The sequence below is a fragment of the Scardinius erythrophthalmus genome (genome assembly GCF_964197995.2).
Source record: "Scardinius erythrophthalmus genome assembly, chromosome: 15".
NCBI classification, from domain to species: domain Eukaryota; kingdom Metazoa; phylum Chordata; class Actinopteri; order Cypriniformes; family Leuciscidae; genus Scardinius; species Scardinius erythrophthalmus.
In genome coordinates this window covers 26,730,099-26,757,295 of record NC_138235.1, presented here as the reverse complement: position 1 = coordinate 26,757,295, position 27,197 = coordinate 26,730,099, and the positions used below count along the sequence as shown (strand labels likewise).

Here is a 27,197-nt window from a genome sequence, read left to right as displayed (position 1 = left end):
GAGAACAATTGTTAGGTTGCATTTTAGTGGATCTGGTTACATGAGAGAGAGGATTTCCACTTGTGTACACCCATCCTGTCCCATGTTTTCTTACGAGCACTGTTAACGATACACCAATTCTGAAGGAGCTTCAGTGTGTGAGTAAAGTTACATGTTTTTGAGCTTTTCTTATTATTCTTAACATTACGTTTTAGAGATTGTATGATATATTTCTGCAAAACAAATGAAACATTTAAACTGCAAAATAAAATAAAAAACACATTTTAGCATATCTGAGTTGAAAATGCTGTTTGTTTCTTGTTGTTAAAAATATATCTTTAATTCAAAAAAACTTTGAAGACCTTTTTATTGTCTGTAGTCCATTTTAATGTTTAAAAAATGAGAAATATAACCAAACTTCACTCGCATGAAATGACTCCAGTCATCTCATAAGAAATAGCCGTTTATTCTACATGGAGCGCGTCACCAACAGAATGAGAATCATCTTGAACCCAAGAATGTCCATTATAATGTGTTGTCCCACTACTCTCTGTTTTTGAGGAACAGAAAACAAATTACTCTGGAACTGTTAGGCAAGTTCACCAACGTTGAGAAACTTTTGGGAATTAAGTTGCAGTATCCCTGTGCTGCTTCCCTCTTTCCGTCTAATGAAGGTGAGTCTGATACTCAATTATTCCATTTGGGTCATTGTGTTTGAAATACAAATAATTGTATCTACAAATAGAATGCCATGCTTTACTGAGATTTCATTTAAGGGAAATCTATAATTTCATGAAATGCATAGATCTGAAGTTGTCTGAAATAAACTTTTTGTAATTTGATGGAACAGAAAAGGTTAAATAAAACTGAGAGATTTTGGATGGCAATTTTATTTCTGCCTATTTAACCTGGTATTCCTGTAAACAAGGATCCCAAACACATCACTTTATAATGACAACATAACTTGCCACACATCGGTAACACCCTCTTTAGACAGAAATTTACTTCATGAGAACTGCAGTAAGATCTCCGGCACCCTCTCCTTAATCTCATTTCCTGAAAGTTAAACGGGCTTTATATACCTCTGAATCAAACACTGAACATTGAGAAACCTCCTAAACACCTAACGTTAAAGGTAAGGATGCTTAAAACAAAGTAGCCTAGTAGCTATACCTACCACAACCGCTTGAAAAGACGTTATAATGAAGAAAGAAAAGAATATATAGGCTATACATTGATGTGTATATTGATATATTATGTGTGTCGGGTTAGATTCACTGATATAGAATGACTTGCCTTTTGATTATTCAAAAATACATATTTTAAAAGTGTTTTTCTGTACGCTGTGTCGCTAAAATGCTTTTTTGTTTATTTGGTGCAGAAAACGAATAACATTGGCCTATAGTCTTAATCAAGTAAGACAGACTACATTAACAAGATGGGATGCAAGGTCTTGTTGCTCAAAGTTGCTCTTCTTTCGATTCTTATGATCTGTGAACATGTCCGAGGTGAGTATCTATCTATCTATCTATCTATCTATCTATCTATCTATCTATCTATCTATCTATCTATCTATCTATCTATCTATCTATCTATCTATCTATCTATCTATCTATCTATCTATCTATCTATCTATCTATCTATCTATCGTTAGTGAACAACGATTTAGTTTAAGGTTTTACAGTCGGTGCGTCCCATTTCGAATACTTATGTACTATTATATGCTGTTTTGTAGTATAAACAGTGCGAGTTTCTGAGTTCTGTTCTTAATTAACGTTAAGTGAGAAAAAAAAAAAGTGTGGAATTTTGGAAACCATGTCTGCATACTTCCCAATAAGCTAGTAGGCGAACTAGGACAAAGTTCAAACACAAGTAGGAGTTTGTGACAAAATAAGTATGTCCAAATTCGCAGTAATCATAAAAGAGTAAGGATTTCCCCTAGGAAGTAGTGTTAGGAAACACAGTTTTTGTTTCCCCAAGAAAATTATATCCTCCTTCTTTCCTACACTGACGCCATGAGTGAATTATGGGAGTAACTTCCATAGAACTGTAAAAAATAAGATACTGGCAATAAACTTGTAAAGCTTATTGTTTTTGTTTATTGTTTTTTTTTTAAAGCTTAACTCATTTGCAAAAACTGGTACAATTAGGTGACATTATTCTCCTTACCTCTCAACCATTTAACATCAAAAGGAAAAGTATAAAAGTGATCAATTTCTTTCAGCAGATCATGAAAAACCCCAGTAGTTGTGGAGCAATATTATGGGTCAAATATTACTGTAAGAAATAAGAATATTTAAGGCTAATTTACATTTCATTCAGTCAATCTGACAGATGAGGATTATTAGTAGCACAAGCTCAGGGACGTGCACTGGAATTTTGAGGGGCAGTTGCTCTGACCCCCCCCACCCCCCACCCCCATACAATACAATCCTTTTTTAACCTTTTGGCTTCCCGTACATTCAGTTGTGCTTCTTGCTCGTATTCAGTTCTGATGGTATGTATGGTAACTGGGCAACTACGCATGATTTGTACTGTAGTATGATTGTGTAAAGGGAACAGGAATTCCGGTAGGGGAACTGAATCGACTGCTACACCGGTCGTGTGCAGCGCTGCAGCCACGTAAACAGAGTTTGCCCTTCCCCTACTGACTTTCACTTTCGGTGCTCGAATGGAAGTGAATGAGGCTTTGCGATTTTTTTTTTAATCTAGGCCTACGTGAAATTCTGCATCCATTGTACGATTTATTTATTTATTTATTTTCCCCTCGGAAGGGCAACGTGAGTAGAGAAGGGCATATGGGCAGTTGCCCGGGCAACCTGAGCAACCCCCCTGTGCACGTCCCTGCACAAGCTTATTATTAGAAATTATTTCAGTCCTTTTGAATGGCATGACTACAAACCTGAAGTGCCATCCATATTTTAAAATGCAGTAGGTTTGTTCAAAAAAGGTGGATGATATTTCCATTCTGAGAATTGTGTAAAACTGTAATATAGTAATAGAAAAGGGCACATTGTAAGTTCATTCACTGAACAAACATAATACACAGAATTAACCGAATTCTTCACTGTAAACACTGTTCACTGTTGATTTGCTTTTGGATGCATGAATCCAAAATTATTTTACTTTTTATATTGGCCTGCAAAAATGTCATCAGGTTCAAAGACTCAGGCCGTTAGAATGCCATATAGGCCAGCTCTTCTTTGTTGCCCTTATAATGCTGTCAGGACTGATTTAACCAGCAGATGTGTTTTTGTCCATAGTTCACAAATAATTATGTAACCTTAACACATTTTGCAATGATAACAGTGCTATATTAATCAACTTCAGCACTTGATTAACTAAGTTGCAGTTATCAACACGGTTGTGTCTAAAATCTGCTTTAGTTTCAGTGTTTGAGAGAGGCCAAAAGTTTTCAAATCTTCTAACCTTTGGCTCTATTTAAAAAGAAAAAATAATAAAATGAAATGTATGAGAAAATTATGAAGAAGCACTGTGATTTATTTTCAACAGCACATCTTCCTTAAGTCATACTAATTTACTTTTGTTTAAAGTAATCACAATCTAGTCCTTTGTTACCAAAATAAAGATGGTGTAGTAGTGCTAATAATTGTGAGGATGATGGATAGAATAGTATTGCGTCAGATTACTGTAAAGCATGTGTTTTGTTTATCTCCACAGCACAGTGTACACCGCCTTCTTTTCCATCAAGGAATGTCGTCATGTCAGAATCTTCTCTCTCAGCTCAAAGTTTCCCAGATGGATCCACTGTAACATTTGAGTGTGATACTGGGTATAGATCAGTAAACTCAAGAGCATCTAAATATGTTACTTGTGAGAGAAACCAGTGGACAAATCTGGAATTAATTTGCACAAGTATGTACTATCAATAATTTTTTTGAGTACCCTACATTTGTAAATTTCCCTGAAGTGCCTTTGAATGTTTTTAAAAATCTAATTTAGCCATGTGAAGGATGTACAGTATAGATCAGCAAGTCCTTGAATATCTTAAGAATCCTTTATAGCAGTTTTTCGTCACTGATGCAGGAAGCTTCACAGCATCACACATTTCCGCTTAAAATAAATATGTCATATAAAGTAAGGCAACACTAAAGATTATTTTTCAATAAGTCAATAATATATTTAATACTTTACAGAAAAATCATGTGGAAGTCCTCCATATTTTCACAATGGGAGATATGAAATAGAAGGGATTTTATTTGGCGACAAAATTACAGCAGTGTGTAACACAGGGTAAGTGAAACCATTTAAGTCAGTTTCTTTGTGCTGTTTTAACCATGTATTAGATTTAGATGTGCTCTGATTTGGTAAGAAGATGATCTTTTTTCCCCCCAGATATATGTTAAATGGACAGATAAAATACAGATGGTGCAGAGATCAGGGATGGGATGGCAGAGACCATGTCTGTGAAGGTGTTTTTTTTTCTTAAAATTTAATGAAATATAACCTTGAAGAGCACACATTTATTCAGAACAATTCATGATGAGTATAAACAATTATGTGCTCTTCACTTTGAGATGCATCTGAAAATAAGTATTTATTCACTATGATTTTTTCTCTTTAGAGGTGAAATGTAAGGCACCTCCACCCATAGTAAATGGACAGCTTGGAGAGCAGCCTTTGGACAGTTATGATTATTTACAGGTCGTGTCCTACAAATGTAACAGTGGGTTTAGTCTTATTGGAAGTTCAGCACTTCATTGTTCTGAGGATGGGACTTTTAAACCTGATCCACCAAAATGTTTGGGTAAGGAAGTTATGGGTAAAGAGATTAAAAAAAAGAAAAAAAAAAGTTGTTACTTTTTAAAATTTCTTTTCTTTTTTTCTGTTGATGAATAAAATGTTTAATGATTAATACAATTCATTTACATAAATTACATAAACTTTTATTCTTTTCTTTTTTCTCAGATGGGTGTCCAAAGCCTGAAATTCCACACGCATCTAGAATCGGTGGAAGACTACCCCCCTATAAACTGAACAACTTTATAGATTACAAATGTGATACAGGCTATACAATGAAAGGAGAATCTCATATTGTGTGTACAGAAAATGGATGGAACCCTAAACCACCAGAGTGCATTGGTAAGAATATAATGATTTTATTATTGCATGACTGCACACCCTGTTATCTCTTAGTGATGTCAATCTGTTTAAAGGGATAGTTCACCCAAAAATGAAAATGCTGTCTTCATTTACTCTCCCTCAAGTTGTTCCAAACCTTTATGATTTCTATACAAGCGTGGGACGCTCAGGGTTCAGGATTAATGCAGTCAAGATGGAGGTGTGTGTGTTTCCGGTAAGAGAAACACTAGAGGGAATCCGGTTCAACTTATTTATTCAAAGGGAATTTGACGTTGATTCACAAATGTATGTGTGGTCTATAATAAACAGAATAAACACAAAGAAAACAGTTATAAGTAAAGGATACAAAGATTCAGTTAAATAATATATAAATTAACATACTTGGGTTAACCGCGTGCTGATTATATTAATAAAATAATAAAGTAAACAATGACACGCAGATTGCACGATCGTTGCGTATGCTCAATATTACAACAGCAAACATACAATGTCATCAAATTCAACATATAACAATATTGAACAAACCGGGTGATCTGTAAATAAGATGTGAATATAATATCTTGTAATCGAATATCTACAATCATTTCTGTGCTCAAAGTCTATGACGACGGTTTGGTTTAACTTTGTGACGCAGTTTAAAATGCGTTCATTTTACGAGCAAATGTCGACATTCAGAACAATAATACCAACAACAAAGGCAAAATATAAACTAAAACTCACCTGTAATCATTTACGCACTGAGAAAAAACATATACATTGTTGTATGACAGACCAGCCGGCCTGATTTGTAACTCAGCTGCCGATTTGCATGTCCACACCTGGCCGAGCTCTGTATAATACCAACGACTCAGGGGGCGTGGTTTTGGCTTTCTCACAATTCCCTTTCTTCTGCTAAACACAAAAGACGATATTTTAAAGAAGGTTGGTAATTAAACAGTTGCTGGTCCCCATTGACATCCATAGTATTTTTTTTCCTACTATGGAAGTCAATGGGGTCCATCAGTCGTTTGGTTACCGACTTTCTTCAAAATATCTTCTTTTGTGTTTAGCAGAAGAAAGAAAGTCATACAGGTTTGGAACAGCTTGAGGGAGAGTAGCCTACATGATGACAATTTTCATTTTTGGGTGAACTATCCCTTTAAAGGAGTAGCTCACCCAAAATGAAGATGAGAATTTACTCACTTGTCATTTGTTAAGAAAGTCTTGAGCTATTAGTCTAGCTGACTTTCACATTTAGAGGGCTGCATTGGGACTGGACCCAGCGCAAATCCCGCGGGAGTGGGTGGTTTTACCTTTTCTGCAGGTGGGAGTGGGCGGTCAAAAAATACAGCTTGGGTCCCTCAATTTGCTGTGTAAAAAGAAAGGAGTCAACAAGTGAAGTTCACACAGTCGATCAGTAACATTCTCTTCCTCCATAGCAATCTGTAGTAGGTTAGGCTAAGTGATAAATTATTTCATTAATTCGTTGAGTAAATTCGCATCATGAAATATAACGCCAAGAAAACCCCAAAAAGTGTCAGTGAACTTTCTTCACTAACTTCGTTACGACAAACACAACATATACAGTATATTCACCTCAGAGAAGAAGGAACATGGATTCTATTTGATTTTGCGTTTTTGTTAATCTTGATTTCTCACAAATTGTGTGTTTTTCTGGGTCTCTCATGAACATGCGGCCAAGGTGAAGATTTTCATTAAATAATACATAAAATTTCACATCGTATACCCCCTGAACACTTAGAATATATGCCACATGGGATCATTCTGTGATATTTTTGCGTCTTTGTGAAAAAGCATGCAGCATGTATTCTCTGGCTCTGTAGGCATTATTGTCCGACTCTGGTTTGAACTGAACACTGCTAAACACAAAGGGAGATGTTTAGCTGAAAGTAAATGGGGCCGAGACATGTGATAAAACACCACCATAGAGGTCACCCATAAAACTTGTGCACAAAATTTCAGATCTTAACAGCCATGAAAGTAAGCTTGCTGGACACTTTTATAGAGCAGAATGTTTTCAATGAATTATGCTTTTTAAATTTCATTCATCACATAGTGCTTTAGGATAGTTTCAAAAGATTTGGAATATGGACCATAATACCTCTATTTTAATTTTAGGATGTCTTTGTGATCCGCTTTTTTATTATTTTTTATTTGTTGTTAGTAATAGTAGAGTTAACGGGTCATGTTAAATTATAAATATATTGTGATATAAATATCTATACAGTATCTCACAAAAGTGAGTACACCCCTCCCATTTCAGCAAATATTTTAGTATATCTTCTCAATGGACAATACTATAGAAATGAAACTTGGATAGATTTTAGAGTAGTCAATGTGCTGCTTCCTGCTTGTATAGCAGTATATATTTACTGTCCTCTAAAAATAACTCAACATACAGCCATTATTGTCAAAATAGCTGGCAACAAAAGTGAGTACACCCTAAGTGATAATAGCTGTACGTCGTTTAACCATGCAAAGCCACATGTCCTATTCATCATGTTCATGTTTTTGTCTGCTAGACAGGACCATACAAATTGTTGTATCTTAATAAGCTATATTAATAACTGTTACGATGTGGTCAGCATACACAAAAACGAGGAGATTTTCAGTAACCGAAACTAAACAGCTTTGAAACAGGAAGTGAAGTAAACAGACAAAATATGGGTCCACATAACAGAACATAAACCTGACAATAAGCTTGTTAGGTTAATTTTAATATGTATAACAGTTAGTTCCGATCCTCGAATCTGACTGACCTAAAATCAAACATGACGATAAGTACTTATGTATCCATATTGACACATTTCTTACATATACTGACAAGATGGCAGAGATCTTTTCTGTAAAGGTGAAGGTTTTCATTTCTTAAATTTGACTGAAATGTGACTTTGAAGAGACAACTTTTTTTTCTCTCTTTAGTGGTGAAATGTAAGGCACCTCCAGCCATAGTAAATGGACAGCTTGGAGAGCAGCCTCTGGACAGGTATGATTATTCACAGGCTGTGTCCTACAAATGTAACAGTGGGTTTAGTCTTATTAGAAGTTATGGGTAAAGAGATTAAAAAAAAGAAAAAAAAAAGTTTTGTTACTTTCTTTTAAATTTATTTTCTTTTTTTCTGTTGATGAATAAAATGTTTAATGATTAATACAATTCATTTACATAAATTACATAAACTTTTATTCTTTTCTTTTTTCTCAGATGGGTGTCCAAAGCCTGAAATTCCACACGCATCTAGAATCGGTGGAAGACTACCCCCCTATAAACTGAACAACTTTATAGATTACAAATGTGATGATGGCTATACAATGAAAGGAGAATATCATATTGTGTGTACAGAAAATGGATGGAACCCTAAACCACCAGAGTGCATTGGTAAGAATATAATGATTTTATTATGGCATGACTGCACACCCTGTTATCTCTTAGTGATGTCACTCTGTTTAAAGGGATAGTTCTTTTTTTTTTTTTTCTTTAGTGGTGAAATGTAAGGCACCTCCAGCCATAGTAAATGGACAGCTTGGAGAGCAGCCTTTGGACAGTTATGATTATTTACAGGTCGTGTCCTACAAATGTAACAGTGGGTTTAGTCTTATTGGAAGTTCAGCACTTCATTGTTCTGAGGATGGGACTTTTAAACCTGACCTGCCAAAATGTGTGGGTACGTTGCCAGTCAAGAGATGAAAATGAAAAGTTTTTTACTTTTTTCTGTTGATTAGTAAACGGTTTAATGATTAATACAATTACTTTCAGGATAAGTAATTATGTTTACATATATTGACACATTTCTGACATATACTGACGAGATTATACATTGATTAATATGACAATATTAATTTCATGCCTTTTAGCGCAAAATGAATTTATATTTACATCGCCATGAACTTTCATGGATCTCTGAAGAAAACTTTAGAAAGTTTCTTCTCTCTCTCATTTTAAGCACATAAGAGTGTGATTTGTATTTCTGATATTATCTAGACTTCTTGAACTCCTATTTCTAGTTCCCTAACCCAATGTGTATGTTACATGTTTGACTCTCAGCCCTAAGTACAAGTACAACAACCACAACTTATACGGTAGTAACCTCCAAGGCTCGACCTAACAATGATGGTATTGCACTCTTTAAATCTATTCTCCATTATGACATTCTTAGATACACATTTATGTTCTCCAAATGGCCCTGTGTTAACGTTATAGAATAGAATAGAATAGAATAGAATAGAATAGAATAGAATAGAATAGAATAGAATAGAATAGAATATACTTTATTGTCCCCTAGGGGAAATTTGTCATGGACTTAAAAGTGTGTAGTGCATAGAAGCAGCTGCCATTACAGACAATAAATACACATTAAAAAAATACAAATAACAGCTGAAAAAAACGTACACATATGCTACATACACACAGAAATTAAATAAATAATACAGAACACCGAGTTATTGCACACTTCTCAGGCCTATCTGTTACAAATCGTACAAATCTATTTAAAATTTTGATTTAGAATTTTGATGGAGACTGGTACGAAGGAGTATTTAAAAGGTTCAGTTTAGTTTTAGGGATTCTGTACCTTCTGCCAGAAGGCAAGAGCTCATATTCCGTTTGAAGGATGTGGGACGGGTCCAACAATACTCTCCGCGTACAGATTTTAGAGTACAGATTGCTCATAGATGGACTGAAGGGAGAGCTTTTCAGTCCTCCCCATCACCTTCATAGCAGTCTGTACCAGGCGCTGCAACTTTGACTTGGACTGTGTGGAGAGATTGCCGAACCATGCCGTCATCCCATACCTGATAATACTCTCCATCACTGCCTGATAAAATAAAAACATGATGTTCTGGCTGACACCAAACACTCTTAGTCTGCGTAAAAAATACAGTGGTGAGATAGTTCTTGTCACACCACACAACAAATTGTTTAACCTCTGAGAAATACAGTGATGGGTCTGAGTTCTGGTGAAGCAGACTATGGCCCTGATCACACCTGACGCGTTTTTCAGGTTCGAAAACGCGAGGTGCACTGCACTTACCATCACACACATAGACATAATATACATAGACGCCCTATTGGCCGCTTTGGAACGTTGCAGCGATACGTCAACGCGTCCGCCATTTTGTGGAGGGCAAGATTGCGCTGTAATCAAATGCAAGTAAACAGGTGAGCTGCGGTTTTTCTGTATAAAAACAAAAAAAATTACATTTATCAACCGATTTCAGTGGTTTGTATGTGGTGTACAAAAAAGTTCAATCTGTAGTTATTTAAAACCTCGATAGATAGATTTATAACATATGTTTTCTTTAATAAGGAATGGCCAAAGCTCAGGCTTATCATGTATTTGGCTTTTCATTCTTGGATAAGAATTGTGAACACCCCCATACTGAGATATAATTTAATTTTCACATTAAATTAAATAAAGTTTTCTTATTGTGGGAAAAGCATATTCTGTCATTGACCCGATTTTAGCAATAACAAAGATAACTGATGGATCCTTTATGGTAATACATGAAATGGTACAACTACAGTGCAATGCAAATAGTAAATATAAGATAAAGTGAGAGGTAGGCTAATAGTAAATAGTTTAGTCAATAAAATAAACAAACAGTATACAGCAAATAAAATAGTAATGAAAAGTGTAATTATATAATATCATAAGTACTAATATAATAATAATAATATATTAATAATAGCATGTAGTTTATGTATAATACTATAATAATAGCAATAGAATATGAAATATAAATTACAGAATATAGACAATAAAAAATAATAAGTTAAATAGTTACTATGAATAGTAAAATAATTTAACAGCATAACTATAATAGATTGATAATCGCAAGTGGTATATTATTATAATAACAATAATAAATAATGTAAATTTATTCATTTTAAAATATTATTACATAGGCTATAAAAAATAAAATGACGCAACCCTGTCTCTTTTTGTTAAATTTCAGTTTTTAAAAGGTATAAGAAGCTATATAAGTCAAGAAATAAAGTAAACGATTCAGTCAAACATACAGCAGGCTACACCGTTAAAGTTAAATAGCCTAAATATATAAAGTTATGAAACTTCACTTTGCCCTCAGCCAAAACAATCTGCCAAGGAACAAATTATAGATAAATGAAACCAAAGATCGCCCGTTAGATAAACACAAGACGAATTATTCTCACTACTAGACTGACAGCGGCGAACGTCAGAACCGGTCAGAACTCAGAAGCACAAGCCGAGGCAAGGCTGTTCTCGGCGGGGTTCATGAGCGCTGACCGCCCGCGGTGATCGCTGGATCTCACAACTCCGAAACCGTCAGATAACATTTTTAAAAAGGCGCTATCTTTATAAATAAACCACAGATTTGAGCTTTAAACAACTACATTGTCGACTGAAAAACTCTTAAAACTACATTTCGTGACACAACAACAGTAGTATTTTTAAATTTTGCAGCCTTTCTCCTCTGAAAATAAAAATAGTAGGCTAAATGAAATGCAACCAGAAACAAATTTTCAGTTTTGCTTGTGAAAGGTAATTCCCGGAGACTTGTTTTCAATTGTGTGGCGATTTAAAAAGCCCCAAGCAGCACAAGAAATAGGCATTTTTCTCAATTCTCGTTATGAGAGGTATGGGAAAGTTGCCCTCCGCAGTATGGCGGCGCCGTTGACGTACGATCCAGCGGCCAATAGGGCGTCTATGTATTTATTATGTCTATGATCACACAGAACGAGCAGTGTGCTGCGTTTTTTTATGCTGCTAGGCAACCACTGAAACAGCTGTCCTGTCAGTCAAGTAAACGTCAAATCTGCCTTTTATTACTTTTATTTACTTTCTGTTAACATTGTGATAATTACGGTTCGTGGAGTCGTTAAGCTCCTGGTAACCCGCGAGAGCACCACAAGTTTATCCTCCATCATCGCACTCTCCGGGCGTTCAATCAACTGTAGCTTTCATCACTAAAACGGAAGGCCCGCCTCTCCATTCACTCGATTGGACAGTGGAAAAAAACGCGATGACGTCGGGCGCTTTTTCCGCTCGGAGTTGCTTTTTTTTCAACTTCAAAAACGCGAGGCGCAGCAGGCGGTAAAACGCGAGGCGCAGAAGGCGCATAAACAGCGCGCAGAACGCTCGCTGCCATAGGAAACCAATTGAAAACAGGCGCCTCTCACTGCAAAAAACGCGTCAGGTGTGATCGGGGCCTAAGAATGGCAGTGTCGTAAGAGAATTAAAAAAACAGGTTGCCCGGGAGACTATTAGTAGGCTACAGTCTTTAGTATAAAGAGTGAACAGGACCGGTGAACTTACACAACCCTGAGGTGCACCCGTACTGATGCATTTTGATTCAGAAAGTGAATCGTTAATCCTAACATTTTGGGTTCTATCTGTTCAAAAAGAATAAAACCATTTAATAATAGAAGGATTAACATTCATCTTAGTCATTTTCTGTAAGAGCAGATGAGGCCGTAAAGTATTAAAAGCAGAACTAAAATCAATAAACAAAAGGCGTGCATAGGCCTTGGGATCCTCCAGGTGCTTAAGAGTTAGGTGGGTGATGCTATTAATTGCATCGTCTGTACTCCTCCCCTGCCTATAAGCAAACTGGAGTGGATCTAGTGCAGTGTTGACTTCAGATTTCAATATGGAGACCATGTATTTTTCAAAACATTTCATGACAACAGAATTTAAAGCCACCGGTCAATAATCATTGTTTTCTGAAGGACAGGGTTTCTTTGGAATGGGAATAATGGTCGATTTTTTCCAGTGGGCAGGGACCAGATGGGAATCTACAGACCTCTGAAACACAGGGCACCATGCAGGGGTTAGCTCTGCAGCAAAGTTTTTAAGGAGAAAAGCAGAGATGCCATCCGGGCCTGCAGATTCCTTTTTACATACATGGCTGAAAAGTGACTGAATTTTGAAGGGATCAACCACTAACCTAGAACAGGGGTCAGTTGTAAATGACTGTAGAACATTATTACATTCCAAAGAGTAATCCTGTGTATCAAACCTCAGAAAGAAATCATTAAGTTCATCTGCTTTACTCTGCTCATCATATGTTGTGAGGCCCTTTCTATGTGTTGTCATATTTGTAACAGATTTCATGGAGACCCAAAGTTTTTTAGAGTCCATAGAGGCAAAATTCTGTTCTATAACATCCCTATGTTTCCTTCTTGCATCCCTTAACAACTGATTAAGCTCCCTTTGAACTGATTTCAACCCCAACCTATCACGATTCCTAAAATCCATTTTTTTCCGGTTGATACAGTCCTTTAACTCTCTAGTGATGTATGGCTTATTGTTAGGGTAGATTGTAATAACCTTCTTGGTGGCCACGCAATCCTCACAGAATTTAATATAATCCGTAATAGTGTCAGTGACCTCATCAATACCCAAACCGTGGAAAATGTTCCAGTCTGTACAGAGAAATGAGCCCTGAGTGTCTCAATACTGTCATTAGACCATACAGTCACTGTCTTGGTTACTGGTTTAATGCTCTTCAAAACAGTCTTATATGTAGGTATTAGATGGAGTGTGTTATGGTCAGAGTTTGACAAAGGGGGCTTTGGACTGGCCCTGTATGCATGTTTTATATTACCGTAACATTTGTCCAACACTCTATTGTCTCGGGTGCCACACTTGACGTATTGTTCGAATCCAGGAAGGGAAAGTTCCAATTTACAGTGGTTAAAATCTCCAAGAATAAAAACCGGGGCTTCCGGAGTGCGTTGCAGTTGGTGGTGAACACAGTCTGCAAAACGAGCTGCAGCTCGGGCCGCATTCCCGCTGGGTGGCACATACGCTGAGCAAATTATAATACTGCCAAATTCCCTCGGGAGGTGAAAGGGTCTTAAAGAAATGCACAGCAGTTCAATATCAGGGCTGCACACAGTCTCTCTCACAGAATAGTTCCTCCACCAGCTGTCACTCACAAACACACAGATACCTCCTCCTCGACTTTTCCCCGAAGTTATATCCCTGTCTGCACGGACAAGGGAGAAACCCTCCAGCTCAGTCAAGGAGTTGGGGATGTCTTCGTGGAGCCAGGTCTCAGTTAATACCAGCAAGCCCGCCTCACAGTATTCAAAACATACCCTCATCAGAGAATGTCTAATAAGGCGAGAAGTTTCACTCTCACTTCCGGCTTCTGAACTGGTTGCAGTTCCACTCTGGCTCCACATGAGGGCGCTCACAGGACGAGTGCAAAATGAATGGAGGTCAATGGCTCTATACCCATCAAAATCCACTTTTCTCAGAATATAATTTTTGTCTAGTAATTTGAATGTTGTATTCGAAAGGAGATGCAAAGAAATTACACATTGCTGGGTGTTAGATTTTTTAGAGTCACTTATTTGCTTTAAAAAGTCTTTTAAAGTGTCAATGACGTCATACACATCGTACGACCAGAGATACTGCTTTACGGCAATCCTTCAGTCACTTTGGTGCTTTCGCGCTCGCCACTTTATTTTCTCTCGAGGCATCGACCACACAGCTGACACAGGTAAATACACATGCTAGATGAGTTTTTGTTTTGTTTGTTTCTGGTCCCGCTTCGGATGCCATGATGCCATCAAGCGGTATCTCTGGTCATAATCAGTCCTTCACTGACCAATCAGCGTTCATTAGCAGAATGCTAGCGTGTTATGGGCAACAACAACTCAACCTGTAATAAATCGAAAGGACATAAGTACTCGTTCATTCAACTTTCGACCTATAACCCATGTTGAACTTGCAAAACCTACAATCAAAGTGAGATTTCTCAACGGCAGACGGGTGAAAGAGACAAATTTAGCCGTCTAGCCCCATAGACTCCCATTCATTTTGCACTCATGGCGATCGCCCCCAGTGGAACTCTGGTGGAACTACAACCAAAATTCGGTACAATAGGACTTAATAGGGAGTGGGCAGGCTCTCCGTAGACGGGCTCTGCCCTTATGTTGATATGGAGCTCCTCCATTTTGTTTTTAAGAGAGCGAACGTTGCTCAGGATCATACCGGTCGGGTCCCCCCACGTCGACTTCTCTTCCATAGTTTTCTGCGAAACGGCAGGATTTTAAATGCCTCGGGCAGGTTGAATAAATCCGTGGGTGGCAATGTTGTTGTTCTTGTGTAACGAAGAGACAACAGCGTGTCGCTGGAGTAGATAAGTGGTAGCCCGCCCTCCACGTGTGGAAAAGTTTGGCACATCCTTAAAAGCTGCCATACAATCAGTACCAGTAATAGTCCTTGTGCAAATAACGCCATAGTGCTCTTCTAAAGTAAAAGTAAAAAAACAGCAGCAGCAGCAGCACACGAGCACACAAGTCCGAGTCGCCAGCAGAGCAGCGCCACCGCTGATTGGTTAACGACCAATCAACGATGTTAACGACATACAAATCCAGTAAGAGAGAGCTAAGAAACTTTCTGTAGTGGTGTCACCAATTATGAAAAAAGAGTGGCTTAAAATTTTGGACTGAATTTTTAGTAAGCTCACAATTTTATTCAATTTTGATTCAGTGATGTGATTACAAAATTCTCTACACATCTAATTATTATTTATTTATTTATTATTATTATATTATTATTATTATCATTATCATTATTATTATTATTATTATCAAATCTTTTTGGGAATTAAAGTACAGCTGTACGTATCCTGGATTCATAGACATACTAATATATGTCTGCTCTGATCTGCCAAATGTAGTAGGTATAATTCAATTCAATGAATCTGTATTGCGCTTTTCACAACACATTTGGTCTTTTTCAATAACCATGCATATTTGCAAAAAAATGTTTTCCATGAGTCCAAATGTTTTCACCAAATCATGATACACCAATAACATTCCAAAAACATAAACAGTTTTTGAAAATTACGAAAAAATGTAGGAACAACAGAAACCATATGTGCGCAAAAATCACATACTCTTTGTGGCCTTATAAACGCATTAAGATCTTAAATATATTTCATTATATCAGGTAAAAGAGGAAGAAAAGGTGTTGTGTCATATGTTTGCTGAGAGTGAGGACATTACATTGAGATGGATTGGGCATGTTGTATGAAAATGAAACTCACGGTTGCCTAAGATCATTTTGGGTTGAGGTTATTCGTGAGCCGAATTATTTCATCATTGAAACGATTGCTCCCACCTCGACTAAAATTCTAAATGAGCCAGAATCATCTTTATGATATTGGCACTTGTACTGATATCTTTTTGGCTTTTTTTTTTCTTATATTGACAATTATTTTAGCATTTTACATGATTAAATGTCAGGTCTACTGCAAAAAGTTTCTTGTTTCTCTCTCTAATCAGATCTTAATGTTGTTAGCTCTTTTATAATGGCACTGTTTGGGGAACACTCATTTACACTAATAATGCATTTTTTTTAACATCTACTTCATCTAAGTTATCGATCTATTTGTATTTGAATTCTCTTAGATTCTCTCTCACACAGTGTTACCTGACTTTGTTCTTTTTAAGCCACAGATCGCTCAGATTCACCATCCAGTTCAAGTAAGTGTCTTTTTAAGTTCAGTTTTTATTTTAAAATAAATATTTTTCTTTTTTTTCCTTTCTTTTTTTCTAACTAATCTTTCTTTCTTTTTTCTAACTAACTAATCTTTCTTTCTTTCCTTCTTTTTTTCTAACTAACTAATCTTTCTTTTTTTCAAACTAATCTTTCTTTCTAACTAATCTTTATTTCTTTCTTTCTAACTAATCTTTCTAACTATTATTTTTTTAACTAATATTTCTCTTTCTTTCTAACTAACCTTTTCTTTTTTCTTTTAACTAATCTTTTTTTCTTTCTTTCTAACCAGTCTATCTTTCTTTTTCTAACTAATCTTTCTTTCTAACTATTCTTTCTTTTTTAATTAATATTTCTTTCTTTTTCAAACTAATCTTTCTAACTAATCTGTCTTTCTAACTAGTCTTTCTTTCATTCTTTTTTCAAACTAATCTTTCTTTCTAACTAATCTTTCTTTTTTTCTTTTTAACCAATCTTTCTAACCAATCTTATCTTTCTTTCTTTCTAACTAATCTTTCTTTCTAACTATTCTTTTAACTAATATTTCTATCTTTCTTTCTAACTAATCTTTCTTTCTTTTTTACAAAATAATCTCTTTCTTTCTAACTAATCTTTCTTTTTTTCAAACTAATCTTTCTTTCTTTCTAACTAATCTTTCTTTCATTATTTTTTCAAACTAATCTTTCTTTCTAACTAACTAATCTTTCTTTCTTACTAATATTTCCTTCTTTTTTCAAACTAATATTTCTTTCTTTTTCTTTCTAACTAAACTTTCTTTCTAACCAATCTTTCTTTTTCAAACTAATATTTTTTTTCTTTCTAACTATTCTTTCTTTTTTAATTAATATTTCTTTCTTTCTTTTTCAAACTAATCTTTCTTTCTAACTAGCTAACCTGCCTTTCTAACTAATCTTTCATTCTTTTTTCAAACTAATCTTTCTTTCTAACTAACTAATCTTTCTTACATTTTTTTTATTTTTTTCTGTTCATTATTTAGAGTCATATTTATTTCTGTTCAATATTTTGAGATTTTCTGTTCTATATTAGTCAACTTCAGCACTTGATTAACTAAGTTGCAGTTATCAACACGGTTGTGTCTAAAATCTGCTTTAGTTTCAGTATTTGAGAGAGGCCAAAAGTTTTCAAATCTTGTAACCTTTGGCTCTATTTAAAAAGAAAAAAAGAATACATTGAAATGTATGAGCGACTGTTACAAACCCTTGTTAGTCTAGAGGGAATAAGGCGTGCAACATTAAAATATTGAACACGTACTGGAAAACATCTCACACACAAACCAATCTAGTGTAAAAAACGTACTCGGTTACTAACGTAACCTCGGTTCTCTCTAGAAGAGGGAACGAGTATTGCGTAAGTAGCTTACGCATCGGGAAAGTCTTCTTTCTTCGAGATCTGAAGCCAAAAAATTATCCTTAATTTTGTATTCATTGTCAACGCAGTGCAGCAGCCGACAGACCTAGGCAGGCTGTATAAGCGTGCTCATTGGCTGCTCGGCTGCAACTGCTTAAGCCTATCGGTGAGCGCTATGAACGCGGCAACCAATGAGGGCTTCGCGCCCTCCGCGCCCTTCTAACCGTCAGAATGGGCGTGGCCAGCGTGTATATATTCAGCGCTCACAGGCTAAAATTCTGGTTTTCGCAGTCTGAAGCGCAAAAGCTCGTGGCGCGACACGGCAGGTTACGCAATACTCGTTCCCTCTTCTAGAGAGAACCGAGGTTACGTTAGTAACCGAGTACGTTCTCTTACGAGAGGTTCTCTCGTATTGCGTAAGTAGCTTACGCATCGGGAACCCTTTGTCAACGCCGTGTGCGCCGAGCATCCAGCCCATGAATCCCAGGGGAACCGGGGAAAACACTCTGCTGGAAAATGTGGCCGGTCGAGAGACGGGCCAGCGTAGTACATGCACTTCATGCAGCATATGAAATAGAGCGGCGCGGCCGGTCTATAAACATAGCAGTACAACAGTAGGGCCGGCGGAGCGAGCCCAAACAGTACATAAGCACTCATAAGGGTAGGAGAAAACGACATAGTCGGTCTCACATGAAGAGAAAAATTCCCACGCGGCAGAGAATAATGCGGGCGGCCAGCAGCGCGGGCCAGCACCGATAACAGCGCGTAACGGGAAATAGGAAACAGAACGGATCAGCCGGTCTGAGTCAAACACTTCACCCTGAGTAGTTACCAGAATAGCGCCAGCATATGAACGTAGTCTGCACACGGGAGCTGGGCAGAGCATACATGTCACTTATACTGACAATATTTTTGCCTGTAGGGCAGGAACTTCCAGGTTATAAAACCTCACGAATGTAGACGGGGAGGCCCAGCCCGCCGCCATACAAATGTCGTGGATAGAAATTCCGCTGGACCAGGCCCACGACGAGGCCATGCCTCTAGTGGAATGGGCTCTGATGCCCAGAGGGCACTGCAGGTGTTTGGAGGCATAAGCTGCTGCTATCGCGTCCACTATCCACCTGGACAAGCTCTGCTTCGAGGCGGCAAGACCCTTGGTGCGTCCGCCGAAGGAAACAAAGAGCTGCTCTGAACGCCTGAAAGCGGCGGAGCGCGTGATGTAAACTCTCAGCGCCCGGACAGGGCATAGGAGGTTATCACTGTCCCCACCATCGGATGCTGGCAGAGCCGAGAGGGAAATAACTTGTGCCCTAAACGGGGTTCCAATCGCTTTGGGGATGTAACCGTGCCTCGGTCTGAGAATGACTTCGAGTCATTCGGCCCGAACTCGAGACATGCAGGGCTAACTGATAGCGCGTGCAAATCACCCACTCGTTTGACTGAAGACAGAGCTATCAGAAAAACGGTTTTAAGCGACAGATACTTTAGATCCGCGGATTCAAGCGGTTCAAAGGGAAAAGCCTTTAGGGCCGCAAGGACCAAGGACAGATCCCACGAGGGAACCGAGGGGGGCCGCGGGGGGTTCATCCGTCTAGCTCCTCTGAGGAAGCGGATAATGAGCTCATTCCTTCCCATTGCCCGGCCGAGCGTCGTCTCAGCGAACGCTGTAATAGCGGCCACATATACTTTGAGCGTGGAAGGGGATCTGCCCTTTTCCAACAGCTCTTGCAAGAAGGAGAGCACCCGCGGAACCCCGCATGCGCGCGGATCCAGGTTTTGAGTAGCGCACCATTTAGAAAACACCGACCATTTAGACGCGTAGAGCCGTCTCGTGGAGGGGGCTCTAGACTGCGTGATCGTGTTCACGACCCCTTCTGACAGGTCAACGGGTATCCGTTGATCACCCATGCATGCAGCGACCAGCGCTCTGGATGGGGATGCCAGATCGATCCAGCGGCTTGGGAGAGGAGATCCTTTCTCACCGGGATCGGCCATGGGGGTGAGTGCGACAGCCTCACTAGCTCTGGGTACCAAGTTTGGTTTTCCCATCGCGGGGCTATAAGCAGCACTGAGTGGTGCGTTTCTCTGATCCTCTAAATGACCTGTGGCAACAGGGAGATCGGAGGAAAAGCATACAGCGGGAGGCTGGGCCATGTCTGGGACAGCGCGTCTTCGCTCTTCAAATAAAACTTCAGGCATTGAGCATTGTCTTTCGACGCAAAGAGGTCGATTTCCGCTCTGCCGAATAGGCGCCAGAGAAACTGGACTGTCTGGAGGTGCAGAGACCATTCTCCCGGGGGAATGTTGTCCCTGGACAGTCTGTCTGGACCGACATTCAGGTGGCCCGGTACGTGCGCGGCTTTCAGCGAGCGCAGCGAGCGGTAAGCCCACACGAGAAGGCGTTCTGTCAGCCTGCACAGATTCCTGGATCTGACACCGCCCTGTCGGTTCACATAGGATACCACGGACATGTTGTCCGAGCGGACTAGCACATGGTGATCCCGTATGAATGGGAGGAAGCGCCTGAGCGCGTTCTCGACCGCTATCATCTCCAAACAGTTTATGTGGAGGCATTTTTCCCGGTCTGACCATAGGCCAAAAGCCGGTTTGCCCTCGAACAGAGCGCCCCAGCCTGAGGTGGAAGCGTCCGTCGAGATAATTTTGCGGTGTGAGATAGCTCCCATTGTCACTCCCCGCTGGTACCAGTCGGCCGCTAACCAGGGCTTCAGAGCTGAAACGCAGCTCTGAGTCACTCTGATGCGAATACCGCCGGAAGCCCATGCTCTGTGAGGCACTCGGGCATTCAGCCAGCATTGTAGCGGGCGCATTCGTAAAAGACCCAGCCGAAGCACTGCTGCGGCTGAGGCCATACAACCCAGTAGCCTCTGAAATGTTTTGAGAGGTACGGTGCTGCCCGGCCGGAGAGACGCGGCCAGGCGTCGAATGCAGCGCGCGCGCTGTGTCGACAGACGGGCCGTGTACTGATATACCTGACCGTCGAAGGCGAATCTCAAGAATGGCCTGTGCCGGGGTATTATCAGGATCTGAAAAGCACGCGTCTTTTAGATCGAGAGATATAAACCAGTCCCTCGGGCGAATTTGCGCGAGAATTTGTCTGGTTGTGAGCATTTTGAACGGTCTTCTCATAAGAGCCTCGTTCAAACGTCTCAGATCCAAAATTGGTCTGAGTGCTCCGTCCTTCTTGGGAACGAGGAAATAACGGCTGTAAAAGCCCGACTCGCTCATGGAAGGGGAAACCGGTTCCATAGCCCTTTTGCACAGAAGTGTATTTCTGCTCGAAGTAGATGTGCTACTTCCCCATTCACTCTGGTCTCGATACGCGCTTGAAAGCGCGGAGGGCGGCGAGCGAACTGCAGAGTATAGCCCTGTTTTACTGTGCTTAGCACCCGTTCTGATGCGCCTGGAATAGTTTCCCACGCTTTTGCGTGTGCAGCCAGGGGCAGAATGGCCTCCGGGCTCCGATCGCCGCGCATCGTGGGCTCGAGAGCTCGAAACGGAGGGGCGGGCGCGGCGCGCGCGCTCTTGGTGCTTAGATACGGCAGATCGCACGCAGCGATAGCTGGCCGTTTTACACACAGTGTCCCGGTGGCTTTAGACGGGGAACATAAAGTGTGAGGCGCGACGCGCGATGGCGGCGTCGGGGCGAAAATGTTCGTTAGTATGTGTGAGCGCTCGAGGGCGGGCACAGGAGTTACATTCAGGGGCGGGCGCGGCGCGCGCGCTCTTGGTGGTTAGATACGGCGGATCGCACGTAGCGATAGCTGGCCGTTTTACACACAGTGTCCCGGTGGCTTTGGACGGGGAACATATAGTGTGAGGCGCGAAAATGTATGTGTGAGCGCTCGAGGGCGGGCACAGGACTCACATTTAAAACATGACCGGTCGTGCAAGGCCGTGTGACAGAGCGGGCAGTGAGTAGGTGTGGGCACGGAGAAGTGGACACGTGACCTACTTTTAACACTAAAGCGGCTTTTGCCTGCTTCATGAGAGTGGGCTCTGTGAGAGACACGGGATGTATAGTGCTTGTGTACAGGGGTGAGCACAGAACGTGGGCACATTCACTGTACTAGAAACACATACGGCGTCAGCCGTGCAACCAGACATTATGCTCTTTTGACATTTTCTGGGTTGCCGTGAGAACGGCGGATGCGCGCAGGCGAGCGAGTAGATACCGGCTCGTTGACTGCGGGGTAAACAGCTGCAGTAGCCGTGGCAACGGGGACTGACAGAGCGTTAAGCTTCGACGGTGGTCCAGCCGCAGGGCTGCGGGATTTAACCGTCTTTTCTTCTCTCGTGTTTAGACGCTCAAAAAATACTCGAGCACTCTGAGAAGGTGTGGTGCGAGGGGCGGGTTCGCTTTCTGTAAGTAAGAAAGACTGGCCGCGAGCTCGGAGAAGCAAGCAGCATAAATTTTATTTTCCCCGAGAGCTGGGATCGAACGCGGGTCTCTCGCATGAAAGCGTATGATTCTGCCACTGAGCCACAGGGGAATCACATAGGCTTTCAGTTAGCGCGAGCATATAAAAAGCGACCTCTTGTGTCGCGTCGGCGTTCGTTTGCAGGCGAGCGTGTGTTTAAAACAGGCTCGTTTACTGCAATAGTAATATTTCCAGTCGCCTGAACTTAAGAGGGGACTGAGAAATGTGTGAGGATTGGCGGTTGTCCAGCCGTAGCGAGACTAACACACTCTCTTCTCTTTTCGCCGGTGAGTGAGGCGCGCACGCTGAACGCTGCTCGTGACCGTCCGCTTTGTCATCCCTTGAACGGCGCAATCTGCACGGCCCAACGAGGGAGAGAGCGGGCTTGTTTTCTGTATGTAAGAAAAACTGGCCGCGAGCTCGGAGAAGCGAACAGCATAAACTTTAACTGCCGCGAGAGCGGGGATCGAACCCGGGTCTCTAGCTTGACAGTCTAGGATTCCGCCACTGAGCCACAGGGGAGAATACATTAGGTACGCGGTTAGCGTCATCATGTCTTGTGACAGCGTTTGCTTGCAGGCGAGCGTGTATTTATAACAGGCTCGTATACTGCAATAGTAACAATTCCAGTCGCCTGAACTTAAGAGGGGACTGAGAAATGTGTGAGAATGGAGGTTATAGTCCAGGCCACGGCGGGACGAAAACACTCTGTTCCCCTTTCACCAGTGACGCGCGAGGACGGAGTAGCTTTCTTGTAACGTAAAGAAAGCTCAGACCGTCCGCTCCTGCCATCCCTTGTGAGCGGCGCAGTTTGCGCGGCTCGAACAGAGGGAGAGGAAACTCGCTCCGAGACCGTCCGCTCCTGCCATCCCTCGTGAGCGGCGTATTGCACGGCTCGAACAGAGGGAGAGGAAACTCGCTCCGAGACCGTCCGCTCCTGCCATCCCTCGTGAGCGGCTCAGTTTGCGCGGCTCGAACAGAGGGAGAGGAAACTCGCTCCGAGACCGTCCGCTTCTGCCATCCCTTGTGAGCGGCGTATTGCACGGCTCGAACAGAGGGAGAGTACGGGTATCTATCACATTCGCCTCATCTCCTGACGCGGCGGCGGCGCGGGCAGAGCCGGCGGTTGAGCGGCCGGGAGGGAGAGGGCGAGAGAGAGCTCGAGGGAGAGGTTCCGGCGAGCTCCTCAGTCACAACAGTCTCCGGTGGTCGCTGCGAGCGGCGCTTCTTATTGCGCGGCCCGGCAGGGACAGGCGGAGCGACAGCTTGGTCGAAAGCTTCAAGTCGAGCCCGCAGGGTCGACATTGAAAGCTCTTCGCACTCGGAGAGTGCGGTGGCGGCGTGCCCGCGGCCCAGTCGGAGAGCGCAGAGAGGTGGCGGTCTCCGTAGCTGAGCGGGACGCGGCACGAGCCGCAAAAACGAGGCGTTTTTACAAAAACGCCTCGTGCTCTTTTAGAGTACACACAGAAACAGTAATAATGTAAAGGATATGTCGCCGGATAGCGTAGCAGGCACGGATGGCTGAAGGCGGCGAAGACGGCCGGCTTCCTCAGGCGCTGTCCTAAGCTTGCTGGTCGCTGGTTTCAACGGCGGCGGCTCTCAAGATCCAGCGATGCGAAGAGCGTCGCTGAAGACAAGAAAATCAGAATTTTAGCCTGTGAGCGCTGAATATATACACGCTGGCCACGCCCATTCTGACGGTTAGAAGGGCGCGGAGGGCGCGAAGCCCTCATTGGTTGCCGCGTTCATAGCGCTCACCGATAGGCTTAAGCAGTTGCAGCCGAGCAGCCAATGAGCACGCTTATACAGCCTGCCTAGGTCTGTCGGCTGCTGCACTGCGTTGACAATGAATACAAAATTAAGGATAATTTTTTGGCTTCAGATCTCGAAGAAAGAAGACTTTCCCGATGCGTAAGCTACTTACGCAATACGAGAGAACCTCTCGTAAGAGAACGTGATGATTTATTACAATGAGAATGAATCAATATGACATGGACACCTCAAAGTAATTGGTAAATGAAATCAAAGTAAAAAGGTTCACAAAAAGGAAAAAGGTAAAGAGAAAAGAACTAGACCGTGCCAAATCAAAGAAATAAGTAAAACCAAAACCAATCTTACTATAAAACAAACAATATCTAATCTGAGTAAATTAACATTCAGCAAGGACAAAAACAAAAGATCTTCAGCGTCAAAGACGCCCTAAATAAATTACCCTCACTAACCAAAACGAAAAATACAAAGAATGGCACAGGCCGCTAAACTAGTGTTCTAGACATGATTGATAACTCAGTGTAGCACATGTATATCACGTGATATCTCAGCTGTTCTTTTCTCTTCCCCGTTTAATAACAGATCAAACCGCCAGAACAAAATAAACGGCGAAATACTCAGAGAAAAGACAACACATATGAGCCTCAGGTACCAAGTTCTCAAAGAACACATTTCTCAAAACACTATAACAGTACAGGTCAGGTAAACATGCATCACAAAAGGATCAAGTGCTCTAGCGTGCAAATCATCTCCCGCTTCCCACGCAGGCGCGCTCTTTAAAGGCACATGGCGCGCCCTCATTGGAGAAGCCGCGTTGTGTTGTTGTCACCCGGCATTTTGATGATGGACAGATGGATCAACCAATCAGATAGCCGCTTCGTCCTGCTAAAGTGAAAGTACAGAGAGAAAAGGGAGGGGGAAAAAACAACTCCAAACAAATAACAACATAGGACGTAACAGCAACATATGAAGAAGCGCTGTGATTCAATTTCAACAGCACATCTTCCTTAAGTCATAGGCTACTAATTTACTTTTGTTTAAAGTAATCACAATCTAGTCCTTTGTTACCAAAATAAAGCTAAGATGGTGTAGTAGTGCTAATAATTGTGAGGATGATGGATAGAATAGTATTGCATCAGATTACTGTAAAGCATGTGTTTTGTTTATCTCCACAGCACAGTGTACACCGCCTTCTTTTCCATCAAGGAATGTCGTCATGTCAGAATTCACTGTAACATTTGAGTGTGATGTTGGGCATAAACCAGTAAACTCAAAAGCATCTAAATATGTTACTTGTGAGGGAAACCAGTGGACAAATCTGGAATTAGAATGCACAAGTATGTACTATCAAGAACTTTTTTTTGAGTACCCTACATTTGTAAATTTTCCTAAAGTGCCTTTGAATGTTTTTTAAAATCTAATTTAGTCATGTGAAGGATGTACAGTATAGATCAGCAAGTCCTTGAATATCTTAAGAATCCTTTATAGCAGTTTTTCGTCACTGATGCAGGAAGCTTCACAGCATCACACATTTCCGCTTAAAATAAATCTGTCATATAAAGTAAAGTAAGGCAACACTAAAGATTATTTTTCAATAAGTCAATAATATATTTAATACTTTACAGGAAAATCATGTGGAAGTCCTCCAGAGTTTCACAATGGGAGATATGAAATAGAAGGGATTTTATTTGGCGACAAAATTACAGCAGTGTGTAACACAGGGTAAGTGAAACCATTTAAGTCAGTTTCTTTGTGCTGTTTTAACCATGTATTAGATTTAGATGTGCTCTGATTTGGTTAGAACTAGAAGATGATCTTTTTTTTTTTCTTTTTTTTTCAGATATATGTTAGATGGACAGATAAAAGACAGATGGTGCAGAGAGAATGGATGGGATGGCAGAGACCATGTCTGTGAAGGTGAGGGTTTTTTTCTTAAAATTTAATGAAATATAACCTTGAAGAGCACACATTTATTCTGAACAATTCATGATGAGTATAAACAATTATGTGCTCTTCACTTTGAGATGCATCTGAAAATAAGTGTTTATTCACCTGGATTTTTTCTCTTTAGTGGTGAAATGTAAGGCACCTCCACCCATAGTAAATGGACAGCTTGGAGAGGAGGCTTGGGACAGTTATGATTATTTACAGGTCGTGTCCTACAAATGTAACAGTGGGTTTAGTCTTATTGGAAGTTCAACACTTCATTGTTCTGAGGATGGGACTTTTAAACCTGATCCACCAAAATGTTTGGGTAAGTTATGGTTAAAGAGATCAAATTTTTTTTTTAATTTTTTTTTCTGTTGATGAATAAAATGTTTAATGATTAATACAATTCATTTACATAAATTACATAAACTTTTATTACTTTCTGCCTATTTAACCTGGTATTCCTGTAAACAAGGATCCCAAACACATCACTTTATAATGACAACATAACTTGCCCACACAGCAAAAGCTTCCACAAAATGTCAGATACACATTTAACACTGGACATAGACTAAGAAAAACTGTAGCATTTATAGGCCTATACCCTACATAACAAATAGTGTACTTTTTGCCATTGATCTGAATGACAGAGTTGCTCAATTAATTAGCTTTATTGCACAATTAACAAGTTACCGTGTTACAGGAATACTGATTCAGATGATAAGCATGTTTTGTTTACCTCCACAGCACTGTGAACACTGCCTTTATTGCATCGAGGAACGTCATTGTGTCAGAATCTAATCTTTCGGCTCAAAGTTTCCCAGATGGATTCACTGTAACATATGATTGTGAAATTGGCCATAAACCAGTAAACTCAAGAGCATTAAAACTTACAACTCTTATTTTAACACTCTTGAGGGTGGAGGCACATAACTCCCAGGAGAGCTAATGTAACACTGGAGTTTTTGCTGTGCGTTACATTATTTGCATGATTTATTGTTACATTGTATCATCGTATACTGCACATTACCTGTCAAGCGATGTATATGCTGACATACAATTAGGCCTAAATAATGGTTTGTATTTAAAAATAAAATAAAAATTATCACGTCATTAT

At 40.5% G+C, this 27,197-nt stretch overlaps 1 protein-coding gene across 6 annotated transcripts; it reads left to right on the top strand.

The window, feature by feature from the left end:
• The first annotated feature begins 25 nt into the window (after positions 1-25).
• Positions 26-27,197, top strand: LOC308703730 (complement decay-accelerating factor, GPI-anchored-like). Of its 6 annotated transcripts, none has more exons than XM_081387551.1 (16): positions 93-137; positions 547-653; positions 1,361-1,487; positions 3,661-3,855; positions 4,137-4,233; positions 4,336-4,412; positions 4,565-4,747; positions 4,909-5,082; positions 8,005-8,068; positions 8,285-8,458; positions 16,529-16,561; positions 25,327-25,488; positions 25,777-25,873; positions 25,992-26,068; positions 26,223-26,405; positions 26,828-27,197. In XM_081387551.1, the coding sequence occupies exons 9-16, from the start codon at positions 8,038-8,040 to the stop codon at positions 26,833-26,835; spliced, it is 765 nt and encodes a 254-aa protein (XP_081243677.1). In that variant the 5' UTR covers positions 93-137; positions 547-653; positions 1,361-1,487; positions 3,661-3,855; positions 4,137-4,233; positions 4,336-4,412; positions 4,565-4,747; positions 4,909-5,082; positions 8,005-8,037; the 3' UTR covers positions 26,836-27,197. The 6 variants fall into 6 exon arrangements, with proteins under 6 accessions (XP_081243674.1, XP_081243677.1, XP_081243678.1 ...); XM_081387552.1 differs by having other exon boundaries at positions 95-137; positions 541-653; XM_081387553.1 differs by lacking the exons at positions 93-137; positions 547-653 and adding an exon at positions 971-1,114.

Coding starts and splice junctions, on each gene's coding strand:
- LOC308703730 (XM_081387548.1), top strand. CDS start 1,418: ATGGGATGCAAGGTCTTGTTGCTCAAAGTTGCTCTTCTTTCGATTCTT. Junction 4,234..4,335: donor ACAGCAGTGTGTAACACAGG/GTAAGTGAAACC, acceptor TTTTCCCCCCAG/ATATATGTTAAATGGACAGA. Junction 4,413..4,564: donor CAGAGACCATGTCTGTGAAG/GTGTTTTTTTTT, acceptor TTTTCTCTTTAG/AGGTGAAATGTAAGGCACCT.